This window comes from Hyposmocoma kahamanoa, unplaced genomic scaffold (assembly GCF_003589595.1).
Source record: "Hyposmocoma kahamanoa isolate Upper Pololo Valley unplaced genomic scaffold, ASM358959v1 102, whole genome shotgun sequence".
NCBI classification, from domain to species: domain Eukaryota; kingdom Metazoa; phylum Arthropoda; class Insecta; order Lepidoptera; family Cosmopterigidae; genus Hyposmocoma; species Hyposmocoma kahamanoa.
This window is the reverse complement of record NW_020653337.1, coordinates 9,407,113-9,429,656: the sequence shown is the minus strand read 5'-3', so window position 1 is coordinate 9,429,656 and position 22,544 is coordinate 9,407,113. Positions and strand designations below refer to the sequence as shown.

General features: G+C 37.5%; 1 protein-coding gene across 1 annotated transcript; it reads right to left on the bottom strand.

Moving 5' to 3' along the window:
* Positions 1-4,744: 4,744 nt before the first annotated feature.
* Positions 4,745-16,803, bottom strand: LOC113234946 (alpha-tocopherol transfer protein-like). Its single transcript, XM_026470470.1, has 7 exons — positions 16,627-16,803; positions 11,731-11,887; positions 11,377-11,518; positions 10,988-11,119; positions 10,631-10,741; positions 8,924-9,029; positions 4,745-4,896 (listed from the first exon to the last, which is right to left on the bottom strand). The coding sequence occupies exons 1-7, from the start codon at positions 16,763-16,765 to the stop codon at positions 4,745-4,747; spliced, it is 939 nt and encodes a 312-aa protein (XP_026326255.1). The 5' UTR covers positions 16,766-16,803.
* Positions 16,804-22,544: the final 5,741 nt, after the last annotated feature.

The window sequence follows — 22,544 nt, the reverse complement described above, 5'->3', positions numbered from 1 at the left end:
TATGTTATCAATTAAGAAATCATTTATATTGTAGTAGCATTGTGTAACTAACAAATTATGTAATTTTATTTTAAATTGCCTACAATTTAGTTCTTTAACTGCATCTGGTATTTTATTAAATAATTTAGGTGCCAATATAAACATCGTTCTATTGTAAAATTCCAAGGTGGGGCGTTGTTTTGGCCGTATTTCTATTTTGTTCCTTGTTTTCCTGGGATGTCTGGTTTTCACTAGATTAAAGTTGCCTGGATTTTGTTTTATATAAACACAGGCCTCGTAAATATACATAGATGGTAGGGTTAAAATCTTTAGTTTTCTAAAACAGGGTACACAGCTTTCTCGCTGGCCAACACCAAACATGGCCCTGACACATTTCTTCTGGGTTTTAAACAGTGGTGTAATATGTGTTGCAGCAGCGTTCCCCCAAAGCAGCAGACCATATCGCAAACTAGAGGCTACATAGGCGTGATAAGCACAAAGAGCAGTTCTTTGTGACGTTATTCTCGTCAGAATTTTCAGTACATATACGTATTTACTAAGTTTAGTATTTAACTTATTTATATGTGACTTCCAGCTCAAGTGATTATCAAGAGTAAGGCCCAAGAAATTTGTTTCATCAACCTGAGCTACATTTTGTGTATTGTAGGTTATAGTTAATTTTTTTGGTCGTGATTGTGGCCTGTAGAATTGCATAAACTTAGTCTTGTCCAAATTTACTACGAGATTATTTGATTGTAGCCATTTTATAGTGTCACTTAGTGCATCATTTAAAGTTGATTCATATTCATCAATATTAGTGCATCTCACAACCACAGAGGAATCGTCAGCAAAAAGTATCATCTTTTGTTGAACATGGTCTGGCAAGTCGTTAATATAGAGAATAAATAATAGTGGCCCTAAAATACTGCCCTGCGGTATACCGCGGTCTACAGTTCTAATATTTGATTTGGCTACTTTCTCCGTGTTTTTGTCCATGTATGTAATATGTGTCTCTTGTTGGCGATTCTCTAGATATGATTTTATTAGATCATGTGCTGGTCCTCTCAATCCGTAGTCATATATTTTGTCTAATAGTAACTTATGTGACACAAAGTCAAATGCTTTCGTCATGTCCATGAAGATTGTAGATACTGCTTCCCTTTTATTGATACTATCCGATACAGTTGTTAGTAAATCAATTATTGCATGATTTGTAGATTTATTTTTCTGGAAGCCATACTGTTCTGGTTTTAATGTTCCAGATTTTTCTAAAAATCCATAAATACACTACATATACAATACAATTATAAATTATTCGCTCCAATATTTTTGATAGCACTGGTAGTAAAGCAATGGGACTGTAGTTTTCACATATTTCCTTATTCCCTTTTTTAAATAAAGGCTTGATAACAGTAGTTTTTAGTTTCTCAGGAAAAATGCCCTGGGACAGGCATAAATTAAATATGTAACATAAAGGATTCGCTAATTCTTTTGAGCAAAATTTGATAACCTTGCTTGAGATACCATCATATCCCACGCTATTTGTATTTTTCATGTTTCCGATTGTTTTTATTATGCATTGCGGGGTGGTTGGTGTTAAATATATGGAGTTTCTTGATCTTTGTATCTTGTAGTCGTATCTATGGTCTGCATTACTACCATCGTGTTTTATCAAATCCACAAATGAATCATTAAATAAGTTGGCTATGTCCTAAGGTTTGTACACATATATTTTATTCTTATGAAATATTTTTGAAATGTATTCCTTTTGCTTGATATATTTTTGTTTATTAATTAATTGCCATGAAGCTTTTGTAATATTGCTTGCATTTTTTATATATTTATTATTTTGTATTTTTTGGGAGGTATATATAACCTTTTTTAATATTTTTTTATAAGTGTTATATAATTGTTTGTTTTTTGTTTTTATACTCGTTCAATATATTTTCCTTTTTAGTTTGGTAGATTTCTAAATACCAGTTGTTAACCAATTTGGTCTCATTCTCGTGTTAATTTTTAATTTTTGGATCGGAAACCATAGGTCGTAGAACATTTGTACCATTTCATACAACGTATCGTATGCAGTATTTGGATCTTGTATGGAATATAGGTTGTCGTAATTAATACTTTTCAGACAGTTTTTGAATTTATTTAAATTAATCTTGCTGTAATCACGTACTTCAATGATCCAGTACATTTGAGTAGTAACACTGTTTACTGGACACATGAGCAACTGTGCAGAATGGTCTGATATTCCTAGGTGAAGTATTTTTCCTTTACAACCTCTACTGTTATGAGCTATATTATCAACACACGTACTACTTTCAAGTCTAGTCACATCTTTGAAGTCCAATCTGAAGTTAAAGCTGTGTAGCAAGTTAGTAAAATCTCGACTGATGGTATTATCATCTAGGATATTTATATTAAAATCACCACAAATTATTGTTTTTTTCTTTCGCATATTACTAACTTGATGTAAGAGTAGTTCTAATTGTTTTAAAAAGAGAACTATATGTTGTTTGTTAGGAATTCGATAAATGCAAACTATAATAAGGTTTTTTGCTAGTACTTCTATTGCACAACATTCAAAGATCATGTGTATTGCTCATTTGTTTATTTCTAAAAGTTCCTTGTATTCAATACCTTTGCGTAAAAGTATGCAAGATCCACCTCTCTTTTTATTGCGTGAGTAACTTGTAGCTAGTCTATAATTATTTAAGTGAAGGTTACATTCATATTCCGTCATTAAAAAGTGTTCAGTCAGACATATAACGTCAATGACATTGTTATTTTGTTGTAACTCGTCTAACACTGCTTCTAATTCAGACACATTTCTAAGTACGCTACGTATATTTTGATGTAGTATACTGAGATTTTATTTTTGCGGCATTGTTAACGAAAAAATTCTAAGGATGGATTGATAGTGTGAAATTACAGGCTCATGGGAGTTGTCAACTTATGTCTCAGGGTGACGGGCGCAGTGGCAGTGCCCGTGCCACTCGTTCTTTGCGATTTAACGCTCTGAGTGACACTGCAACTGGTATGGACAGGCGTGACGCTGATCACCAGCACACGACATATTCGTCCCGTCATAAAAAAAAAATTATCATAAAAAAAAATTATCAAATCATGTTCATAACTATATAAGTGTTTTACAAAATAAACGTGAACAGAGAAGAGTTTCTTTCTTCATTTATAACTTACTTCTAAGTAAGACGTCTCACGTACAAATACATAGGGCGCACTATAACTTTCCGGAACTGGCCACTTACATAAACAATAATTAAAAAGTAATTACTACATTAGAAAATGGAACTCTTTGACTGTAGAATACAGTTTGTTTCATCTGACTGTCATTCGTTATTGCATTATGGCGTCATTTTAGAAATTGGTTGTCTAAATCACCATGGATTTAACTCGTGAGAATTTTCGAAGTATGATTTTCTACGACTTTAATTGTGTAATTTAACAGCTCAGCTGAGCTTCGCTCGGCTTCAAACTGCTTTTGACGATGAAGCACCATGCAAGACGACTATTTATTGCTGGTTTTGCAGAATGCAAACGCGGACGTGTGAAACTCAGTAACGAATTTCGTGATGGTCGCCCGTCCACTGCTCTGAACAACAAAAACATTGATGCTGTGCGCCGTATGATCAAAACAGACAGGCATGTGACATACCATGTGATTCGGGAATCTTTAGGCTTTATGAGTCAAATACAATCAATATTACTTTTTATTACTAAATCAATACTACTTTATATTATCACTAATACTAACGTGGGCGTGAAAAAGCTGTGCTCTCGGTGGATCTCACACAATGTGACTGAGGCTCAAGAAACGGATCGCGTCACTTGGTGCAATGCCATGCTTACCAGATTCAACGAAGAGAGTCAAATTTGGTGTGGGACATAGTAACAGGTGGCGAAACATGAATTTATAGTTACGATCCCAAAACAAAGCAACAATCGAGCGTATAGGTCTTTCAAGATGTGCTGAGACCAACCAAAATGGCGCCCGTACAAAGTGCCTCTAAACGGATGATTACTTCTTTCTTTAATAAAACTAGACACGTGGCTACTATTGCTTTGGAGAATCGTTATACTGTAAATAGTTATTGGTACACGACCATTTGTTTGCCGGCAGTTATTGACAAACTCAGTAAAAATAACCGTAAACGTCGTATCATCTTGCACCACGATAACGCCAGTTCTCACACGGCCACACAGACAAATGAATCTTTAAAGGTGAACAACGTTGACCTTATGAGCCATCCCGCGTACAGTCCCGCCTGGCACCTTGTTACTTTTATTTATTTCCAAAAATTAAGAACCAGTTACGCGGTCAACGACTTTCATCACCTGGAAAGTAAAGAGTATGAAACATATGTTTTAGAGATTGTCACGGAGGAGGATCATAAACGTTTTCAAAATTGGTTTATTCGTATGAAAAAGGGCATTAACGCTAACGGAGAATATTTTGAGAAACAATAAATTTATTTCTGACCATTTATAGTATTTTTTTCTTATTCATTCCGGAAACTTATAGTGCACCCCACGTATAAAGGTTACTAAAACAGAAATTGGCCATATTTTCTGAAAAATCTATTAGGAATAGTATATTTCTATGCATAAAATTTTATAAAACTTTGTAACACAATACTCAATCATGTTTCTGTGATAAACGTCAGAAATTATTAGATAGAAATGACACTCAACAATTTCTCAAACATTTATTGCAAATATAAAAAATCATTGACATTAGTAACTAATCCACCTGGAGTTGTCGGAAAGATCCTTCAATGCCAAACATGTTTTCAGCTGTTTTGGGTTTTCCTGGCCTCATAGACTCATCTGTACCATAATTTTCGTCTTCTTCCAACCATGAACTATATTCTTGAACCTTTTTTTTCCAATAGTCTGAAAAGAACATTTATATAGTGCATTCTTTGGCAAAAACTTTGGCGCAAATGTTGGAAGTGTGTACACAAAGTAAAAAAGACACAATCTAGAAAAAACAATCTTTAAATCGGGGAAATCAATATGATTTGCATATATTAGGCATGTATGAAACTAAATGAGACCTGAAAGTAGAAGTGAATACCTTTTATAGCACAGTCAAATTGGTACTTTTCAGTTTTTCAAAATTACCCCAAAAACAAAATTAAATAATTATGAATACAATACTATGTACAATAACAAACTAGTGGAGTAATTTCACATAAAAATAATTGAATATTAATTCAATAAAAATTTTAACAAAATGAAATGTTAATTAATATTTATACACAAATTCCTTGAGATATTTACAACCGGTTATTATTATTTTTCCATGTAAATCTCGTACAGTCAAGAGCACGTCAAGCTTGACACTTTGTACTTTGGACCTTTCTTATCGTAAGCGGCATAGAGTTGGATTGAAACTTAAGTGTCAAGCTTGACGTGCTCTTGACCCTGTACTATTGTATGGGTATTTGAAAGATTTACTAAAACCTAGATATGAATCTTCGTCAAATGAAACGCTGACAGTCAAAAAGAAATATGCACGATAGTTTGAATGGAAAAACCGTGACGATCCTACATATCAATAGAATGAAAATATTGTTTTTATTCTTCAAAACCAAAATATAAAAGAGGGTAATACAAACATACACTACAAGTAAATTAAGAAAAGTTTTTTTTTTATGTATTCCTAGTACACGGAGAAACGAGATGCTAAAGTGTCACTGCAAAAGTAGTATTCTTTAAGTCTATTATACTGAAACTTAGTGTACAAAATATTTTACAAACACACAAAATTAAAGCAGCTAGTAATTACACTGAAAGTACACACATCAAAAGTGTCTAGGGATCAAGTGAATATTTTTGAAATAAAAATTATTTAAGCAATATTTACCAAATCCAGTCTTCCAGGACGACTTCTTACTTTAATGCTTATGTTTTATTTAACCGCTTACCCCTATATTTAATTAAAATAAACTATCTATATATAATTGATGTTTTTGCAAATTGTGGGAAAAAACTCAAATTAACGGCGTCAATTAAATGACAAAAAAATGGCGAAAATGATGATTTTGCTCATTTTTATTGTAAAGATAAGAAAATTAATAATCTGTATTTCCACCATTAACACGAATCACACAATTACAGCGATTTGGCATGCTTAAGATGAGTTCATCAAAATCACTTTGAGGAATGGCCGCCCATGTGTTTTGTAACAAGTCAAAATATTGTTGTAGAGTATGTACGGTATGCATACTCGGCACAGCTCTTCTTTGAAGCATATCCCATGCGTGCTCAATTGGATTGAGGTCTGGCGATTGAGCAGGCCACGGCAGAACGTTGATTCGAGCTTCGACAAGAATGCGTGTTACGACTCTAGCCGTGTGTGGACGTGCGTTGTCATGCATTAGTTGAAATGAATCACCCAACTGGTCTCGCAAAGGGATGATAACATCTGAAACAATCCTCTCTGCATAAACTTGAGCATTGAGGTTACCCCTGATCCAAATGAGATCGGTTCTTCCGCCGATCCAAATACCGACCCATATCATTATTGTTCCCCCACCATATGGATGAACTTCCTGACAATATCTCAAACGTTCATGACGTCCAGATGTTCTCCAAACTCGAGTACGTCTTGTATCCGGTCTCATACCGAAGCGGGATTCATCCGAAAAGCACACATAGCGCCAGTCTTCTTCCTCCCAGTTTCTGTGTTCGCGAGCCCATCGTAAACGGGTCCTGCGATTGCAGGGTGCAATAGGTGGAACTCTGAGCGGCCTTCGGGATCGCAGACCCACTTCACGTAAACGATTTCGGATTGTTTAATCGCTTATTAGCAAGCCTGAGGAGCTGTGGAGCCTCGTAACCAACATCATGGCGGTCATGGTACGATTCCGTCGAGCAGTATTTTGGATATACCGGTCCTGTCTGCGAGTCGTGATGCGAGATCGTCCTCCATGTCGCTCGGCCACGCTGCCCGTCATGCGATAGCGCGTCCAGAGGCGACTTATGACGCTCTGTGTAGTGTTAAGAGTGAAAGCCACAGCACGTTGCCTGGAACCAGCTTCCAACATTCCGACGGCTCGCATCATCACTTCTCGGGTTAAATGATGTCGTCTCTCCATAATAATGTAAATTGTTTCAGTTCCGATGCAGATATTGTAATGATTTTGTCAAAACGCTATAACTCATTTTTATACAAAACCACATTGACAATCGATTTTCTTCTTATTATCGAATTTTAAACAATATTCCTTATTTAAATGTTAAAACTCACTAAAAAGTATCAATAGCGATACAAAAAAGTTAATATAATTAACCCTAATTGCAGCAATACTCTTAAACGTACTTGATCCCTAGACACTTTTGATGTGTGTATTTTTCTTTCATTTTCATTTATAATCAGAACGCAAAGGCCCTTTCATCACGCCCCTGTCCTTAACAAAAACGCACCAACACAGTGCATACGAGCTCAGTAAAGTTTCTAATTATCATCGTAATCATAACAAGGAAAAGCCATTTCGCCTGTTAAGCCCAATAACATCATAAACTTTTAACCCGCTTACTTTACAAACATAAGAGGTGAAAAAAAAACTATAATTGTACAAACTACCTCAATTTGAATCTGAAATACGTTGACTGATAATGATAACAGACACACCTTCTCATAGGGTCGTATTCTAGAACTCTACTCAATGCTCAAGTCAGGACTTGAGTATTGCAGTGAGCACTGAAAATCATACTCAAGTCCCTGCCATTAGGGTCGTATTTCCAGTGCTTGTGTTTCCATTGCAATCCTGACTTGAGCATTGAGTAGAGTTCTAGAATACGACCCTTAGTGTATCATCTGTGTTCAGAAAGCAAAATTGGACGCACAGAATGTGCGTTACATTACATTTCAAGGTTTTTTCGATTACTATAAATCGATTTAACGTACACACTTGTAATGTCATTTGTATAATAGGCACCATATTGCCTAGAGTCTGAAAATACAAAAAACACTCAGCAAAAATCGTAGACATCACAACCCTGCAATTAACTTACAATGTTAAAATAGCCGCACATTTTTGTTAAAAATATATCTCGAAAATCAGAACTCCTCAAGTCTGCGTTGTGTGGCAGTAACACGCAAATAAGATGCCAACGGACGAGTAAACCCAATCTCGTTAACCTAATACCACACATAAAAATTCCTTTTGATAAGTAATGTACCACAACCAAATTCTTACTTCAAGTGCTTAAGTCAAAACAAACACGGTCCTTCGCGGGCACCTTGTACTTTGGAGTGTCTAGATAAAGAAGTAGGAACTAGTTATCACTTGCGACAATCGTAATACGACAGAGTTCGATTTATTATTTACGTAATGTCGTCATGTGACAATTCAAATTGGGTAAAGTCACAGAGGGCATGGCCCTCGTGTAGTTTGAATTTGTTCAGTTTTATTAGTCGTCTGACGTGGTTCTATAAGGTGATGGTCGTTGGCAGGGTTGACATATGAAAATAAGGAGAGAAGTTGACCATACTTGATAAACGATTGCCAAGAGGGGTTTTTTTCGAGATACTTGGAAAGTGAACATCCGAACGCGGCAGACCCTGTGAACTTGCCGCGTGACATTTAAAATTCGTTTTAACCTGATTCATCCTTTGTACTTTTGAACTAATTAACGTGAAAGTGGGTAAACGAATTAATTGCACTCAACTGACGTTATTATTCCACCGCCGGCTTAACAAATTGATAAGAAAAGTGAATAGGCCAATTATCAAACAATTCCTGACTAAATCTACGATATTCCCCTCATCGTTTCCCTTACGGTCTTACTCTGACATGTATGGGTATAGTACTTTTGTCAGTAAGTCGTGTGTGTCTTCACAAGTTCATAATTTTGCATCAACATCTAAAGAAGACATATGTCTAGAAACATTTATTATTATTATACCTACCTATAATCTCTTTTATAGTACCACCGTTTCCTCCATATTCAGCGGGTAATACGTCTTTTGGGATGTATTTGTACATTTCTTCATAGTTTTTATTGTGAACGTGTAACTGTAACGATAATTTTTTTTTAAATGTGTGAATACTTAAACGAAAGAAATAAGATAACTAATTGTCAAATCCAATTCTAAATACATAGGGCGCACTATAAGTTTCCGGAACTGGCCACTTACATAAACAACATTTAAAAAGTAATTACAACATTAGAAAATTGAACTCTTTGGCTGTAAAATACAGTCTGTTTCATCTGACTGTCACTTGTTTTTACTTTGTGGCGTCATTTTAGAAATTGATATTCTACATCACCATGGATTTAACTCGTGAAAATTTTCGTAGTATGATTTTCTGCGTCTTTAGGTGTAATTTAACAGCTCAGCGGAGCTTCGCTCGGCTTCACACTGCTTTGAGCGATGAAGCACCATGCAAGACGAATATTTATAGCTGACTGGCAGAATTCAAACGCGATCGTGTGTATCTCAGTGACGAATTTCGACATGGTCGCCCGTCCACTGCTGTGAACAACAAAAGCATCGATGCTGTGCACCGTATGATCAAAACGGACAGGCATGTCGCATCATGACATACCATGAGATTCGGGCATCTTTAGGCATAAGCATGAGTCAAATACAATCAATACTACACAAACGTTTGGGTGTGAAAAAGCTGTGCTCTCGGTGAATCCCACACAATCTGACTGAGGCTCAAATAACGGATCGCGTCACTTGGTGCAATGCCATACTTACCAGATTCAACGAAGGGGCGTCAAATTTGGTGTGGGATATAGTAACCGGTGACGAAATATGGATTTATAGTTACGATCCCAAAACAAAGCAGCAATCGAGGGTATGGGTCTTTCAAGATGAGCCGAAACCAACCAAAGTGGCGCGCGTGAAAAATGCCTCTAAGCGGATGATTGCTTCTTTTTTTAATAAAACTGGACACGTGGCTACTGTTGCTTTGGAGAATCGTTGTACCGTGAATAATGATTGGTACACGTCCATTTGTTTATCGGAAGTTATTGACAAACTCAGTAAATATAACCGTAAACGCCGTATCATCTTGCACCACGATAATGCCAGTTCTCACACGGCCAGACAGACAAATGAATTTTTGAAGATGAACAACGTTAACCTTATGAGCCATTTCACATACATTCCCGACCTAGGACCTTATGACTTTTATTTATTTCCAAAAATTAAGAACCAGTTACGCGGTCAACGATCTTCATCACCTGAAGAGGCTGTCGAAGAGTATGAAAAATATGTTTTAAAAATTGTCACGGAGGAGTGGCATAAATGTTTTCAAAATTGGTTCATTCGTATGAAAAAGTGCATTAACGCTAACGGAGAATATTTTGAGAAACAATAAATTAATTTCTAACCATGTATATATTTTTTTTCTTATTCATTCCGAAAACTTATAGTGCACCTCCCGTATAACTTTGGGGTGCACGAAAGGAGACTCCCTGCACGACGTACCGTAACCTTTGCAAGCATGACAATGTATGCTATTGGTTCGATAAGAAGAAGAATAACTATTTTTTAATGTCTAAATGACCGAATGGAAAAATTCCCAAAGTTCCTTGGAAAAAAGTAAAAAATACAATTTACGAGAGAAACGAAATATAATCTGCAGCTAAGTAGACAACTTACTCTACTCTGGTTTTTTTTACTTATGAGAGCTTTGAATGCATTGAAAAAGGTTTCGAATCCTGCAGGTGTATTCAAGTAATGGGTGCCTTTCTCTCGGAATGGCAGCGCGTCCTGTAAATAAAAAAGTCCTGCTAGAATTATTTACAACAAAGTTGTTCTACTTAAAACGATGAAGTACTTTCAAAAAGTGATGTTGACTACGTTTTGAGAGATGTTTTATATATTTTTTCATATTTCACGTTAATTCTTCTATCGAACGAAGATGTTTCTTTTATTAAAAAGAATATTCTTCAATCTCCACCAAACCGTGTTGTTAAAGTGGAGGTACATGATTGGTGTTTATATGTATTTACTAACCTGTGTAGTGACAACCATTTTCTTAATGACTGAAGGTGTCATCTGCATCAAGTGCCCAATAGTCGCTCCGTCCAAATCGAGAATAATTTGTGTACCTGTTATAATGGCATTGTCGTTCTCCATCATCACTATCTATAAAACAAAAGACGCTTGAAAGAAGTGGGATCACACATTATATTTAATAATATTTTGCACCGTATTGACTTATGTGGAGTAGCTTACAGTTTTACGCTGACAGTTTCTGCTTACATCACATCACAAGTGTTAGGCTCAACTCATACTGGCGCAGAGTCGAAGCGTCGCGTCGCGTCCTGTTTTCCAAGTACAACTCTTGGCGCCGCGCGTCGACGTGAGTCGTCGCAAAATTGGTAACTCTTGTAACTACTCACTTTTTCAATAACATGGGATAGAGAAACAGTTTCTGTGATGGAATATTTGTCAGGATCGTAGGCTCCAGGTCGAATTAGTATCACTTGTGGTGTGTAGGACGATGCTGCGTCCAATTTGAAATTTGGCAGAACGAGAAAAACTCTGAAAGTAGAAACAGGCACTAGTAATTAGACGAGTTACTAGTATTATCACTGCAGATAGTGCATCTTTTTACTACTGACACATATTTTCTATGACATTTGCTTGAAGCCAGTCATAAACAGATTCAAAACTTTGTCTTTTTTAATACCAGTGCGTTTTAGCATTTACCTGTTGAGTATTTTCCAGCCAGTGTATTCTCAAAGTCTGCTTACCCCAGTTCCAGGATTTCATTAAATTTCGGATCTGTATGTTTGATCCTATAGAAATCAGGCGCTGCGCTTCTACAGGAATAATACAGGTCGATCTTTTCCTTGGTCCTCTCCAGACTGAACTTGCAACCACGTAGAAATGCTAATAGCCATTGGTCGTCTGAAAGAGTAGACTAAGGCTCAACTCAAACTGGCGCAGGGTCGAAGCGTCGCGTCGTGTCCTGTTTTTCAACTACAACGCTTAGAAACGCTCGCATTAGTGCGCCCAGGTCACAGTGTGGTCGGCGTCTGACGCCTCATTGCGCAGTGAGACGTCAGAAGTGACATACGGCGACGCTCGTTTCCATATTTGCATAACACAAATTTGTACCTTAATAATGGGAAAATGGAGATGAATAAGCTGTACGCGAAAAGCATGACGCGTCGCGACGCTTTGACTCTGCGCCAGTGTGAGTTGAGCCTAAAGTTTACATGTTTGATATACCTTTATATGTCAAACATGCACGCACAATGCGTATATAAGATACTTGTTTTGGTACACGTAATTGTGTTGTGAATTTATTATAAAGATCGCATATCAGTCTCTTCATCTTCTTGCTGTCTTTTCTGACGGTCTATTTCTTCAATCCAAATTCAAAATAAAGTACGAATTTTCGTTGTTTGACCCAATAAGTCAGATACAAACCGCGAAAAACTTTAACCGCTTTACTGTTTTCTAAAAACCAAGCTTCAGATCTATTCGCATTTTATGGAAATTGACTGTTATTATTAGTTGTTAACCTATTTTAATCTAAAGTTTATTTTTATTACAATATTTTGAATTTCTTTCTCATCGGTTGGCAGATTATATTACAAAGTAAGTATGTATTTAAATTATCGTATATTTTCTTGATTGATAACATGTGAGTGTCGGTATCAGAACATAGTAACTATACTAATAAAACTAATCAGTAATCAGTTAAAAATTTATCATACGAAGTAAGATACGACGGCGACGTTAAGTTGGGAAATGACGTTTTAGCAGATTAAGTTTTATTTTATTTTAATCATTTATTAGTCACACCACCAGTTACTACAATATTTCATGCATTATTACATTTCGAAAACGTAGCTAATAGCGTAACTAATCATAGTTGAGCACCACATGCAATAAAAAAGTATAACAAAACAGTCATTTAGAAAATGAAAATGAAATTGAAACAAAAACAATTTTAGTAGCAGTAGAGAAGTACTTCCACCTTATTTATTTCTGCCGCCAAGCATTAGTTTGAGCATTTCTACGTTCCAGTTTTAAGGTGTAAGGGTGCTGATGAAATTACAGGCACATGGGACTTGTCAACTTATGTCTCAGGGCGCAATCTCAACGGGCGCATTGGTAGTGCTCTGAAAGGCTCTGCAACTGTTATGGATAGGCGTATCGCTTACCACCAACAAGTCGTGCGACTGGTTCTTTCCATTACATGGAATTATTAAAAAAAAAATTTAAGACCAAAAATGGAATGACTAAGCAAGAAAGTTTTTTATAAGTAGAACGCACAACACGATTCAGACACTAAATAATAAACAATGTTATGTTCACAAGTATATTAATAAGAATATGATCAAAATAAGAGACTTCAGAAACAATGTTACACATTTCAAGAGTGAACTCATTTACGACCATGTAAAAATTTCTATTATTCAGGTAAAATACAAGCCATTGCAACATAGAACCATCAAACCCATACGTTACTAACTTCTCGACAGGAATACTGTACGAAACTTTATCAAAAGCCCTGCTGAAATCGGTGTAAATGACGCCAACTTGCGCATTCGAGTCTATAGCATCGATAACAGCCTCTACAAAGGTCGCCAAGTTAGTAGAAGTTGATCGACCTTTAGTGAAACCATAATAATAATAATAATTCTTTATTGCTCAAATAAATGACATTGAAAATTACAAGTTGCAAAGGATATATACAAAGTTGGTGATCAGTCAAATATTGCTTAAAGGAATTTTAAATGTATGGACTAACAAGTGCTTCCAAAAGCTTAGCGAACACCGACAGAAAAGAGATTGGTCTTTAATTTCCCACTAGTTCATAATACCCTGATTTATGACTTGGAACTACCATATTTTTTTATTATGAAAATTAACGCGGTTATCACACATTATAATATAAAAGTAACGGGACTTACTCGCGTAGTATTTTAGTCGGAATCGGTCCGACTAGTTTCAACCATAATCGAAGGTCTTCATCAGGGGTTGAGTGCAACAGTCGCAACCGCGAAATAGGTAACGGTTGGCGACCGTAGGTGAATTCGCGCGGCCTCCAGCAATGCAAAGTGGGTGGTTGTGTTTATGCAATTTGTAGATTTTACATGCAATTAATATAATAGTCCAAATAAGATTACCTCTGTGATCCAACGGTTTGAGCACCGCATGAGAAGGAACCGAACCCGTAACGGTTCCCGGTAGAACCAATTTGGGGAAATGAACTTTTCTAAAGTGGTTTTGGCTGAGGTGTTCTCGGTAGAGCCGCGGAGTGAATTCCGTAGATCTCGGTTCCGGGTACGATTCCCGGTAGAACCAATTTAAAAAATAAACTATTCTAAAACGGTTTTGGCTTAGGTGCTTTGGGTAGTGCTTCAGAGTGAATTCCGTAGCTCTTGGTCCCGGGTTGGACTCTCGGTGGAACTAATTTGGGAAATGAACTTTGCTGAAGTGGTTTTGGCCTAGATATTCTGGCAATGCCCCTGGTTGGATTCCATGTTCTGGTGCTCATAAGGAGTACAGAGAGTTCCATTGTTTGAGACCAGCATACGTAGCATGGCGGTATATATAGGTTTATTGCGGCGTCATGCTACAGGCTCTAGTGGTTGTCTGACAACAGATCAGGAAAAAGCTCATCCACTTTTTTTTAATTTAGTTCATCAAGTTAACCCACTTAGGTTAAATAAAACCACTTTAGATAAGTTCATTTCCCAAAATGGTTGTACGGGGAATCGAACCCGGAAGCAAGAGCTACGGAATTCACTTCGCGGCACTACCCAGAACACCTAGACCAAAACCGCTTTAGCAAAGTTCATTTTCGAAATTGGTTCTACCGGGAGTCGAACCCGGAACATAAGACTACGAAGTTCGCTCCGCGGCACTACCCAAAATACCCAGGCGGCCAAAAACACTTCAGAAAAAGTTCGTTTTCAAAATTGGTTCTACCGGGAGCTGAACCCGGAACCAAAACCTGCGGAATTCACTTCGCGGCACTACCCAGAACACCCAGGCCAAAACCACTTTAGAAAAGTTCATTTTCAAATTGGTTCTACCAGGAGTCAAACCCGGAACCAAGAGCTACAAAGTTCGCTCCGCGACACTACCCAGAACACCTAGGCCAAAAACACTTTAGAAAAGTACATTTTCGAAATTGGTTCTACCGGTAATGAAACCCGGGACTTTCTCATCCATGCAATATTATTTGCATATATAATCTACAAATTGCTTAAACACGACCACAGTAGAGGCGGCAGCAAGCCGCCGCGGTCTCCCGTCGTGTGTCCCGCGGTGCGTCGAGCTGCGCCAGGCGCACTTTATAATATGCATTATAATATAGAACATATTATCTACTGAATAAAGTATATATTGCTTCTATCAAAAGAGAAAAGCCGCGCTGCGTCGGCGACGGTAGGCGACCGTTGGCGGCGCAGCGCGACGCAGCGCTGCTTTTTGCTATGCTTTCAAAGAAATATCGACTTTGTTTAGTAAACATGAAATTCTTTACTATATTGCATCTACAACGCAATATGCCTTTCAAAGAAATATACCATATTGTTTAGGAGCTAAGTTACACTTTGCAATCCTGAAGGCGGAACAAGTCACCGACGGTTAGCGACGTCGCCAACCGCAACCTACCGTAGGCGACGCAGCTCGGCTTTTCTCTTTTGTTTGAAGAAATGTATACTTTATTTAGTGGAGAATATGTTCTCTCTGCAGCGCGCCGTCGCTTACTGCATCTTCGTCTTCATGTTTGTTTAATGAAAAGTTGCCTTATTTTGATGAGTATAAAGTTTATCTTGCATTACTCGCTTGAATGCAGCCCGCGCCGCGTCGCGTAGCGTCTCCGCGATGTGAATCAAGCCTTATACCTTGTTGTTGAGAACATAAGCTAAGTGACATTTTGCATTGCCTTTGGCGGCAAAAGCTGGCGACGGAAGGCAGCGTCGCGCTGCGCCGCGCTACATCGCGCGAAGTCGCCTACGGTCGCTTACCGTCGGCGACCTATTTTTTGTTGTTCGAAGAAATGTATACTTTATTCATTAGACATGAAATTCTATACTGTATTGCACCTACTACGCAGTATGCCTTTCAAAGACACTGTTTTTGACACGCGCTTAGAACACGATTACTAGTGATTTTGGAGTTATATCTAATGACACGATCTACATAGGCCTAAGTATATTACGAGTACACATGTATCTTTACGTACAATAATTTGTAGATTTTTTTTTATCGAAAGAAAAGATTTGGTGCACCACAGTTTACAAATAACCGAACAAATAGGTTTGGATATTTTATTATTAAATTTATTATTGTATTAACTACAATTTATATATGCCTACAGTATACGATATTTACAAAGCAAGTATAAATTACCTTGTTTAGTATTCGTTGGATATTAAACATACACTTCTTTGTACTTTAGACAAAATCTTTAAAGCCGTTGTTGGTTGTGCTCTATGAGATATACTTATTATGAAAGTACTTTGGTGGTTTGATAAGTATACTAGTCTGGTATGCTTTTATGCAGGTACACATAATGTTGTGCGACTGGGCCTTGTCGTAAATCCATCCTGCGTTGCTTTTTCCTTGTAGTAGTATACCCGTACCTAAGAATCTAAATTTTAGTATACAATAAAACTCACCGGTTCTAGCGCGTAGGTGCGGTTGCTTAGCAATCCAGTCTTTCAGACTTTGCAAGTCATTCTTCAATCTGTTCGGATCTTCGTTTAATTCATTTTTAGCTTTTTCTGCTAGTATCGGTGGTACCGGACGAACAGTCATTATTTCACAGTATATAGCAAAATAATAAGTGAGAAAAATATTTTTTTATATAATAACGTCACACGTAAACGTTCTATAAAATGAATTGGCTGCTAGCGATTATCGTAACTATGCGCTATGGGATGATACCGAGAAGCTATTATCGATTAGGTATCAATACTGGCGACAAGATAAAGGGAGCATTTTATATAATATTAATTTAATATACATCATACAACTTACACAATTAATATAATACAACGCTTCACAGATTTGTCCTTCTTAAACTAACTTTAAAAGTAAAAGAAACACCAGAGATGCCGCCGGCCACCGATCATTTTTCGTGTGGTGAAAATTTATTTGTGAATTGATTTTAAAGATTCTTTTTTTTGTTGGCTAGTACCTCAGTATCGGTCCCATTTAAATTTGAAGAAAATATTCCACCTCTAAGGATGGCAAACTAGGGAATAAATCTGGTTTCGTGCACTTCCGGTAACCGATTTCAATAAAACTTGGCAAATATATGTAATTACACGAACTTTTAAGGTCGGTTTTTTAAGATTTTGGCGCGTATCTAGTTTGTACATTACACGGTTGACCATAAAGTTCATTATGCTATATTCAATATCGTTACAAAAATTCGCTTTCATTCCGTTCCGCCGCAATATAAATACTTATATGGACATAGAGCTTTTTCTGACCGATTTAATGCAGTTCCACGTCGATAAGTGCGGTGACTCCAGCACGATCGAAACGTAACCGTCATAGGCCGCCTAGGCAGCTCTCCAAAGACAGTTTGTATTCTACGTCGAGTAAGGGCAAATCTGTTTAGTCCCCTACAAATCAGTTCTACCGCCAAGCAGTAATGTCAGCATTACTGTGTTCCGATTTTGAAGGGTAAGAGTGCTGGTGAAATTACAGGCACATGAAACATGTCAACTTATGTCTCAGGGTGACCGGCGCAGTGGCATTGCCCGTCAGATCTTTTATTACTATAAGTAAAGTAAGTAAGTATTAGATAGATAGATAGATAGATATACACTTTATTGCTCACATACAATAACAAAAACAGTACATAGACAACTTAAAACTAATGTGGACAAAGGCGGTCTTATCGCTAAGAGCGATCTCTTCCAGACAACCTTTGAGGTATAGGAAAGCTAATCTAAGGAGAAGAGGTAGTGTGCCAAAGTCAGAAACGTATAAGGTAGTATAATATATATATGTATCGAATAATAAATAAATAAATAACGGTGTACTAGACTTACATATATATTTGTAAATAATAAAGAAATATATATACCTAAATAACGCACACACTCAACACACACTCAACATAGCCCCGCACTAGGGAAAACCCTGTGTCGCGGGTGCCATGGACACACACATAGACAACCACACCACCACACCAACAGCTTTACAAAAAATTAAAAAACATCAACAAATACATTACAGCCAATTAAAGGTTTTCGCTTATAATAACATAATAACTAAACAATGAGCACTTAGAAAGTAGTCACAACAAATAAACTTAATATATACTTATATATATATCTACATATATGTACATACACACATACACACATATATACATATGCATGCATGTACGCAATGCAAACCACATATATCCCAATACCTGTGCCACGAAATGATCACCCGTTAAACAAACGCGTCCACAAGTTTACGCTTTAATGAGTTCGAATTAGAATTGAAAATGTCAATATCAAGTCCAATCCTGCTCAACACATCGTTTAAATTCTTGCAAGCCCTATACAGAAAACTGTTTTGTCTATATTTAGTCCTCGCCAGCGGAACCGCAACAGGACGATAGTATCTCATGGAACGCGTAGGTATATTAAACACAATACTACTCAGTAATTCGGGACAGTCGACATCACCATTTATGATGTTAAACAAATACACTAAATCAGCAATATTCCGGCGAGTAATAAGAGGCAATATGTGTTGATCCTTACAAAGACGTAGATATTCGATTGAATTAAAAGACTTGCCCATTTTATAACACAAGATTTTCATAAATTTTTTCTGGACTCATTCAACTCTGTCTACATAAATTTGATAACATGGATTCCAAATTTGGGAGGCATATTCCAATTTACTACGTACATACGCACAATACAATATTCGGAAAGTTTTAGGTCTTGAGAAACTGACTGAATTCCGTATTATGAATCCAAGTGACTTAATAGCTTGAGAAACAATAGCATCTATATGAGTATCAAAAATTAGCTTAGAATCATGAATGACCCCTAGATCTTTCATCATTATCTTATGTTGAAGATTAATGTTTCTCAAGCTATACGAGGTACATATATTATCAAACTTACGCGAAAAAGTCATTGAGAAACATTTAGAGGGGTTAAGGTCCAGCTTATTGCTAACACAGTAGTCATCAAGACGAGATAAATCAGATTGAAGAGCAGTAGCGTCATCAACTGAAGAAATCTTGGCATATATTTTCATATCATCTGCGAAGCTCAGCAGATTAGAGAAGCGAAAGCTTTCAGAAGATTTCAGAAGATAGTTACGCAATGCAGTTTTAAAAATAAGAAGCGACTTGGAATGTCGTATTTCAGACGGAAGTTCATTCCACAATTGTGCAGCCATAATCGTAAAGGAGTTCATGTAGTATCTTGACCGGGTGAAGGGAGGCTTCAGCAAGTTATCCGCCTTGGACCTTAATTCGCGATTGTGATCTTCACCGAGAAAACGAAAACGTTCCTTAAGGTAAGGTGGGCTTCGAGGGTCATACAGTACATTATAAAGGAAACTGAGAACGTGCTCCTCACGGCGCTGCTTGATAGAAAGCCACTGAAGCCTTCTCCTATACTCAGACACATGATCGAACTTGCGCAACCCGTATATGAATCTGATGCAAAGATTCTGCAGACGTTGGAGCTTGCCTAATAGATCATCATTGAGGTCAATAACACAGACATCAGCATAATCCATAATAGGTAGGAGCAGCGATTGCGCGAGTTCAATCTTGGTCTTCACAGGAATCAGATTTTTCCACCGTCGCAATGAACCGGAGGCAGCAAACACCTTTCTACTAACCTCAGCGATATGTGGCGCCCAAGACAGGGTGGAGTCAAAGAGAACGCCAAGGTTTTTGACAACACGGCTGAAAGGTAAAGGGAAGGAGTCAAAGACGAGCGAGGGAACAGACGTATAATTTATCTTAGCTATCTGCTTCGAGCCACCAATGACGATGGCTTGCGACGTGTTGGGATTGACTGTAAGGCCATGGGTTCGACTCCAATTGTGTATTGTCGCAAGGTCGTCATTAAGTTCAGCAATTAAACTATCTAAACCATGCACAGGAGACCGGGAATAGATCTGAAGATCGTCAGCATACAAATGATACTGACAAGAAAGCAAGGGAGTAAGGGAGTTAATAAATATTGAAAAAAGAAGAGGAGAGAGGACGCCACCCTGAGGCACACCAGCAGTAACATCACAGAAGGTAGAATGCTTGTTATCGATACGTACACATTGCCTTCGCCCAACGAGATAGTGGCGAAACCACTCCACAACCGAATCTGATACCAGGATAGATTTTAACATTGCTAAAAGGATGTCGAAGTCAACAGTGTTGAAGGCGTTGCTGAAGTCTAAAAGAACTAATACTGTCAGATGCTGAGACGACATACCTTCGCGAATGTCGTCAGACACCTTGGTCAAGGCAGACACAGTGCTATGCCCCGAGCGGAAACCAGACTGGAAAGGGCTAAGGATATTATTGAAGTTCATGAAAATTGTGATCTGATTATGGACAAGACGTTCAAGAACTTTGGAAAGGAACGGAAGAATAGAAATAGGACGAAAATGAGAGGGTAGAGATGGATTAGAGGTTTTAGGAACAGGGACTACAGCAGCCTGACGCCAACATGACGGGAAAGTGCCAGTGTCAAGAGAAAAGTTGAAAATATGGCAAAGTATAGGAACCAGAATAGAAGAACCATGTAACATCATCCTACGGTTTATTCCATCCAGTCCTTCAGCATTGGATTTTATGGCCAAGATGTTTTTCTCAACTTCACTTTCGGACACAAGCCTAAAGGAGAAAACCGGATGTTGTGAGTCATGGGCGGTAGAAAGTGACTGTAGCGTAGATTGCTTGATACTAGAAGAAAGAGAGGAAGGCGTTGTGAAATGCGAGTTCAAGGAGTTAAGGTCAAGATTAAAGGGAGTAGGAGATTTTGATTTGCCAATACCAAGGGAATTTAGGAAAGACCATACCTTAGCAGGATCACCATTAGAAACCGAGGCATGTATGTGACGGCGCTGCGCATCCCTGCACACCCTGCTACAGCGGTTGCGAAGTTCCTTAAATCTACGGTGGGTTTCATCTGAAGGATCGTTTCTATACCGCACCTTAGCAAGATTGCGCTTGTTCATCAATGCCCTAATTTCTGCAGTGAGCCAAGGGGCAGGAAGATGTTTCAATCGAACAGGACGGAGTGGAGCATGTATATCATATAGCTGTATTAGTATAGAGTTGAAAATTTCCATCTTCTGATCTATAGTAGGGGCTCTAAGTACAGCGTCCCAATCAATACCGTTAAGGTCAAGCATAAATCTTTCCTCATCAAAGTTCCTGAAACTGCGCTGCATGACCACTCGTGGTTTAGGCTTAGGACAACGGATTCTGTACGAAAGGTAAATAAGGTCATGATAGGAGAAGGCCTCGGCCGGAAGTTGACCGTGAGCAGTTACATGATTAGTAGAAGAGACAATGGCAAGGTCCAACAAAGATGGCTGGCAGTCAGGAAAGTGATGTGTTGAGGAAGACGGAAGAATGTTCAGATTAATAGAATCCACGATTGAGCGAAGTCGAGTAGAACGGGAGTCGTGTTTGAACAGACAGGTGTTAAAATCACCCATAATAACTGTATGATCAACCGTGGGTACCAAATCTTCCAACAAAGTCTCAAATTTACTGAAATAATCAATATGTAGGTTTGGACCATAAAAAACTCCCAAAAGGAGCTTCTGATGGCCCAAAAGCACCTCCACAAAAAGATGTTCCGAAGATTCAGAATAAAGAGAGGGGGATTTGTCAAGAATACTGAAAGGAAGATTACTCCTAAGATATATAGCAACTCCTCCGCCACCCTTGCCAGTCCTGTCATTACGAATGAGATGGAAACCAGGAAGGGAATAGGAAGAAGAAGGGAGACATGGTTTTAAAAAAGTTTCCGAAACCAAGATGGCGTTAATGTTCTGGCTATTAGAGAAAGTGCTCACCAAATCAGTGTAATGCGCTGGAATACTTTGGGCATTTATATGGACTGCATTAAAATTTTTCGCAACAGTTGAAAAGTTAGATTCCAGAAGTTCATCTAACGGTTGTGACAAACTGTGAAAACTACTATGCGAAGACGCCGAAAGAAAATCCGACTCATCACTCAAAAAATCGTTACCATTATTATCATTAGTTTGCAACATTAAATATAATAAAATATGTACCTATATAAATTCAGCAATATATAGTTATAATATAATAATAATATATAAAAAATAATAATAATAATAATAATAATAATAAAAGAAAATATGAACACAATGAAAATATAAAAATAAAACCAAAAATATCCATAATACCCACCAGCAGTGTGAAAGAGAATCGCTTAGATTAGAATGTCAAAATTAACAAATATATAAAAAAAAAACAACAAAACAACAACAAATACAAGATAATAAGTACTAGGTTTGAAAAATAAAACAATAAAAAGTAACAATACAATCGAAATGGATCACAGAATTTGTCACATTT

What these genes read in the sequence shown, in the direction of transcription:
- LOC113234946 (XM_026470470.1), bottom strand. Translation starts at nt 16,765, where the DNA reads ATGACTGTTCGTCCGGTACCACCGATACTAGCAGAAAAAGCTAAAAAT. An exon ending in GCACCTACGCGCTAGAACCG is followed by an intron (nt 11,888 to 16,626) that starts GTGAGTTTTATT and finishes CTACTCTTTCAG; the next exon opens with ACGACCAATGGCTATTAGCA. An exon ending in TACTATAAAAGAGATTATAG is followed by an intron (nt 4,897 to 8,923) that starts GTAGGTATAATA and finishes TGTTCTTTTCAG; the next exon opens with ACTATTGGAAAAAAAAGGTT.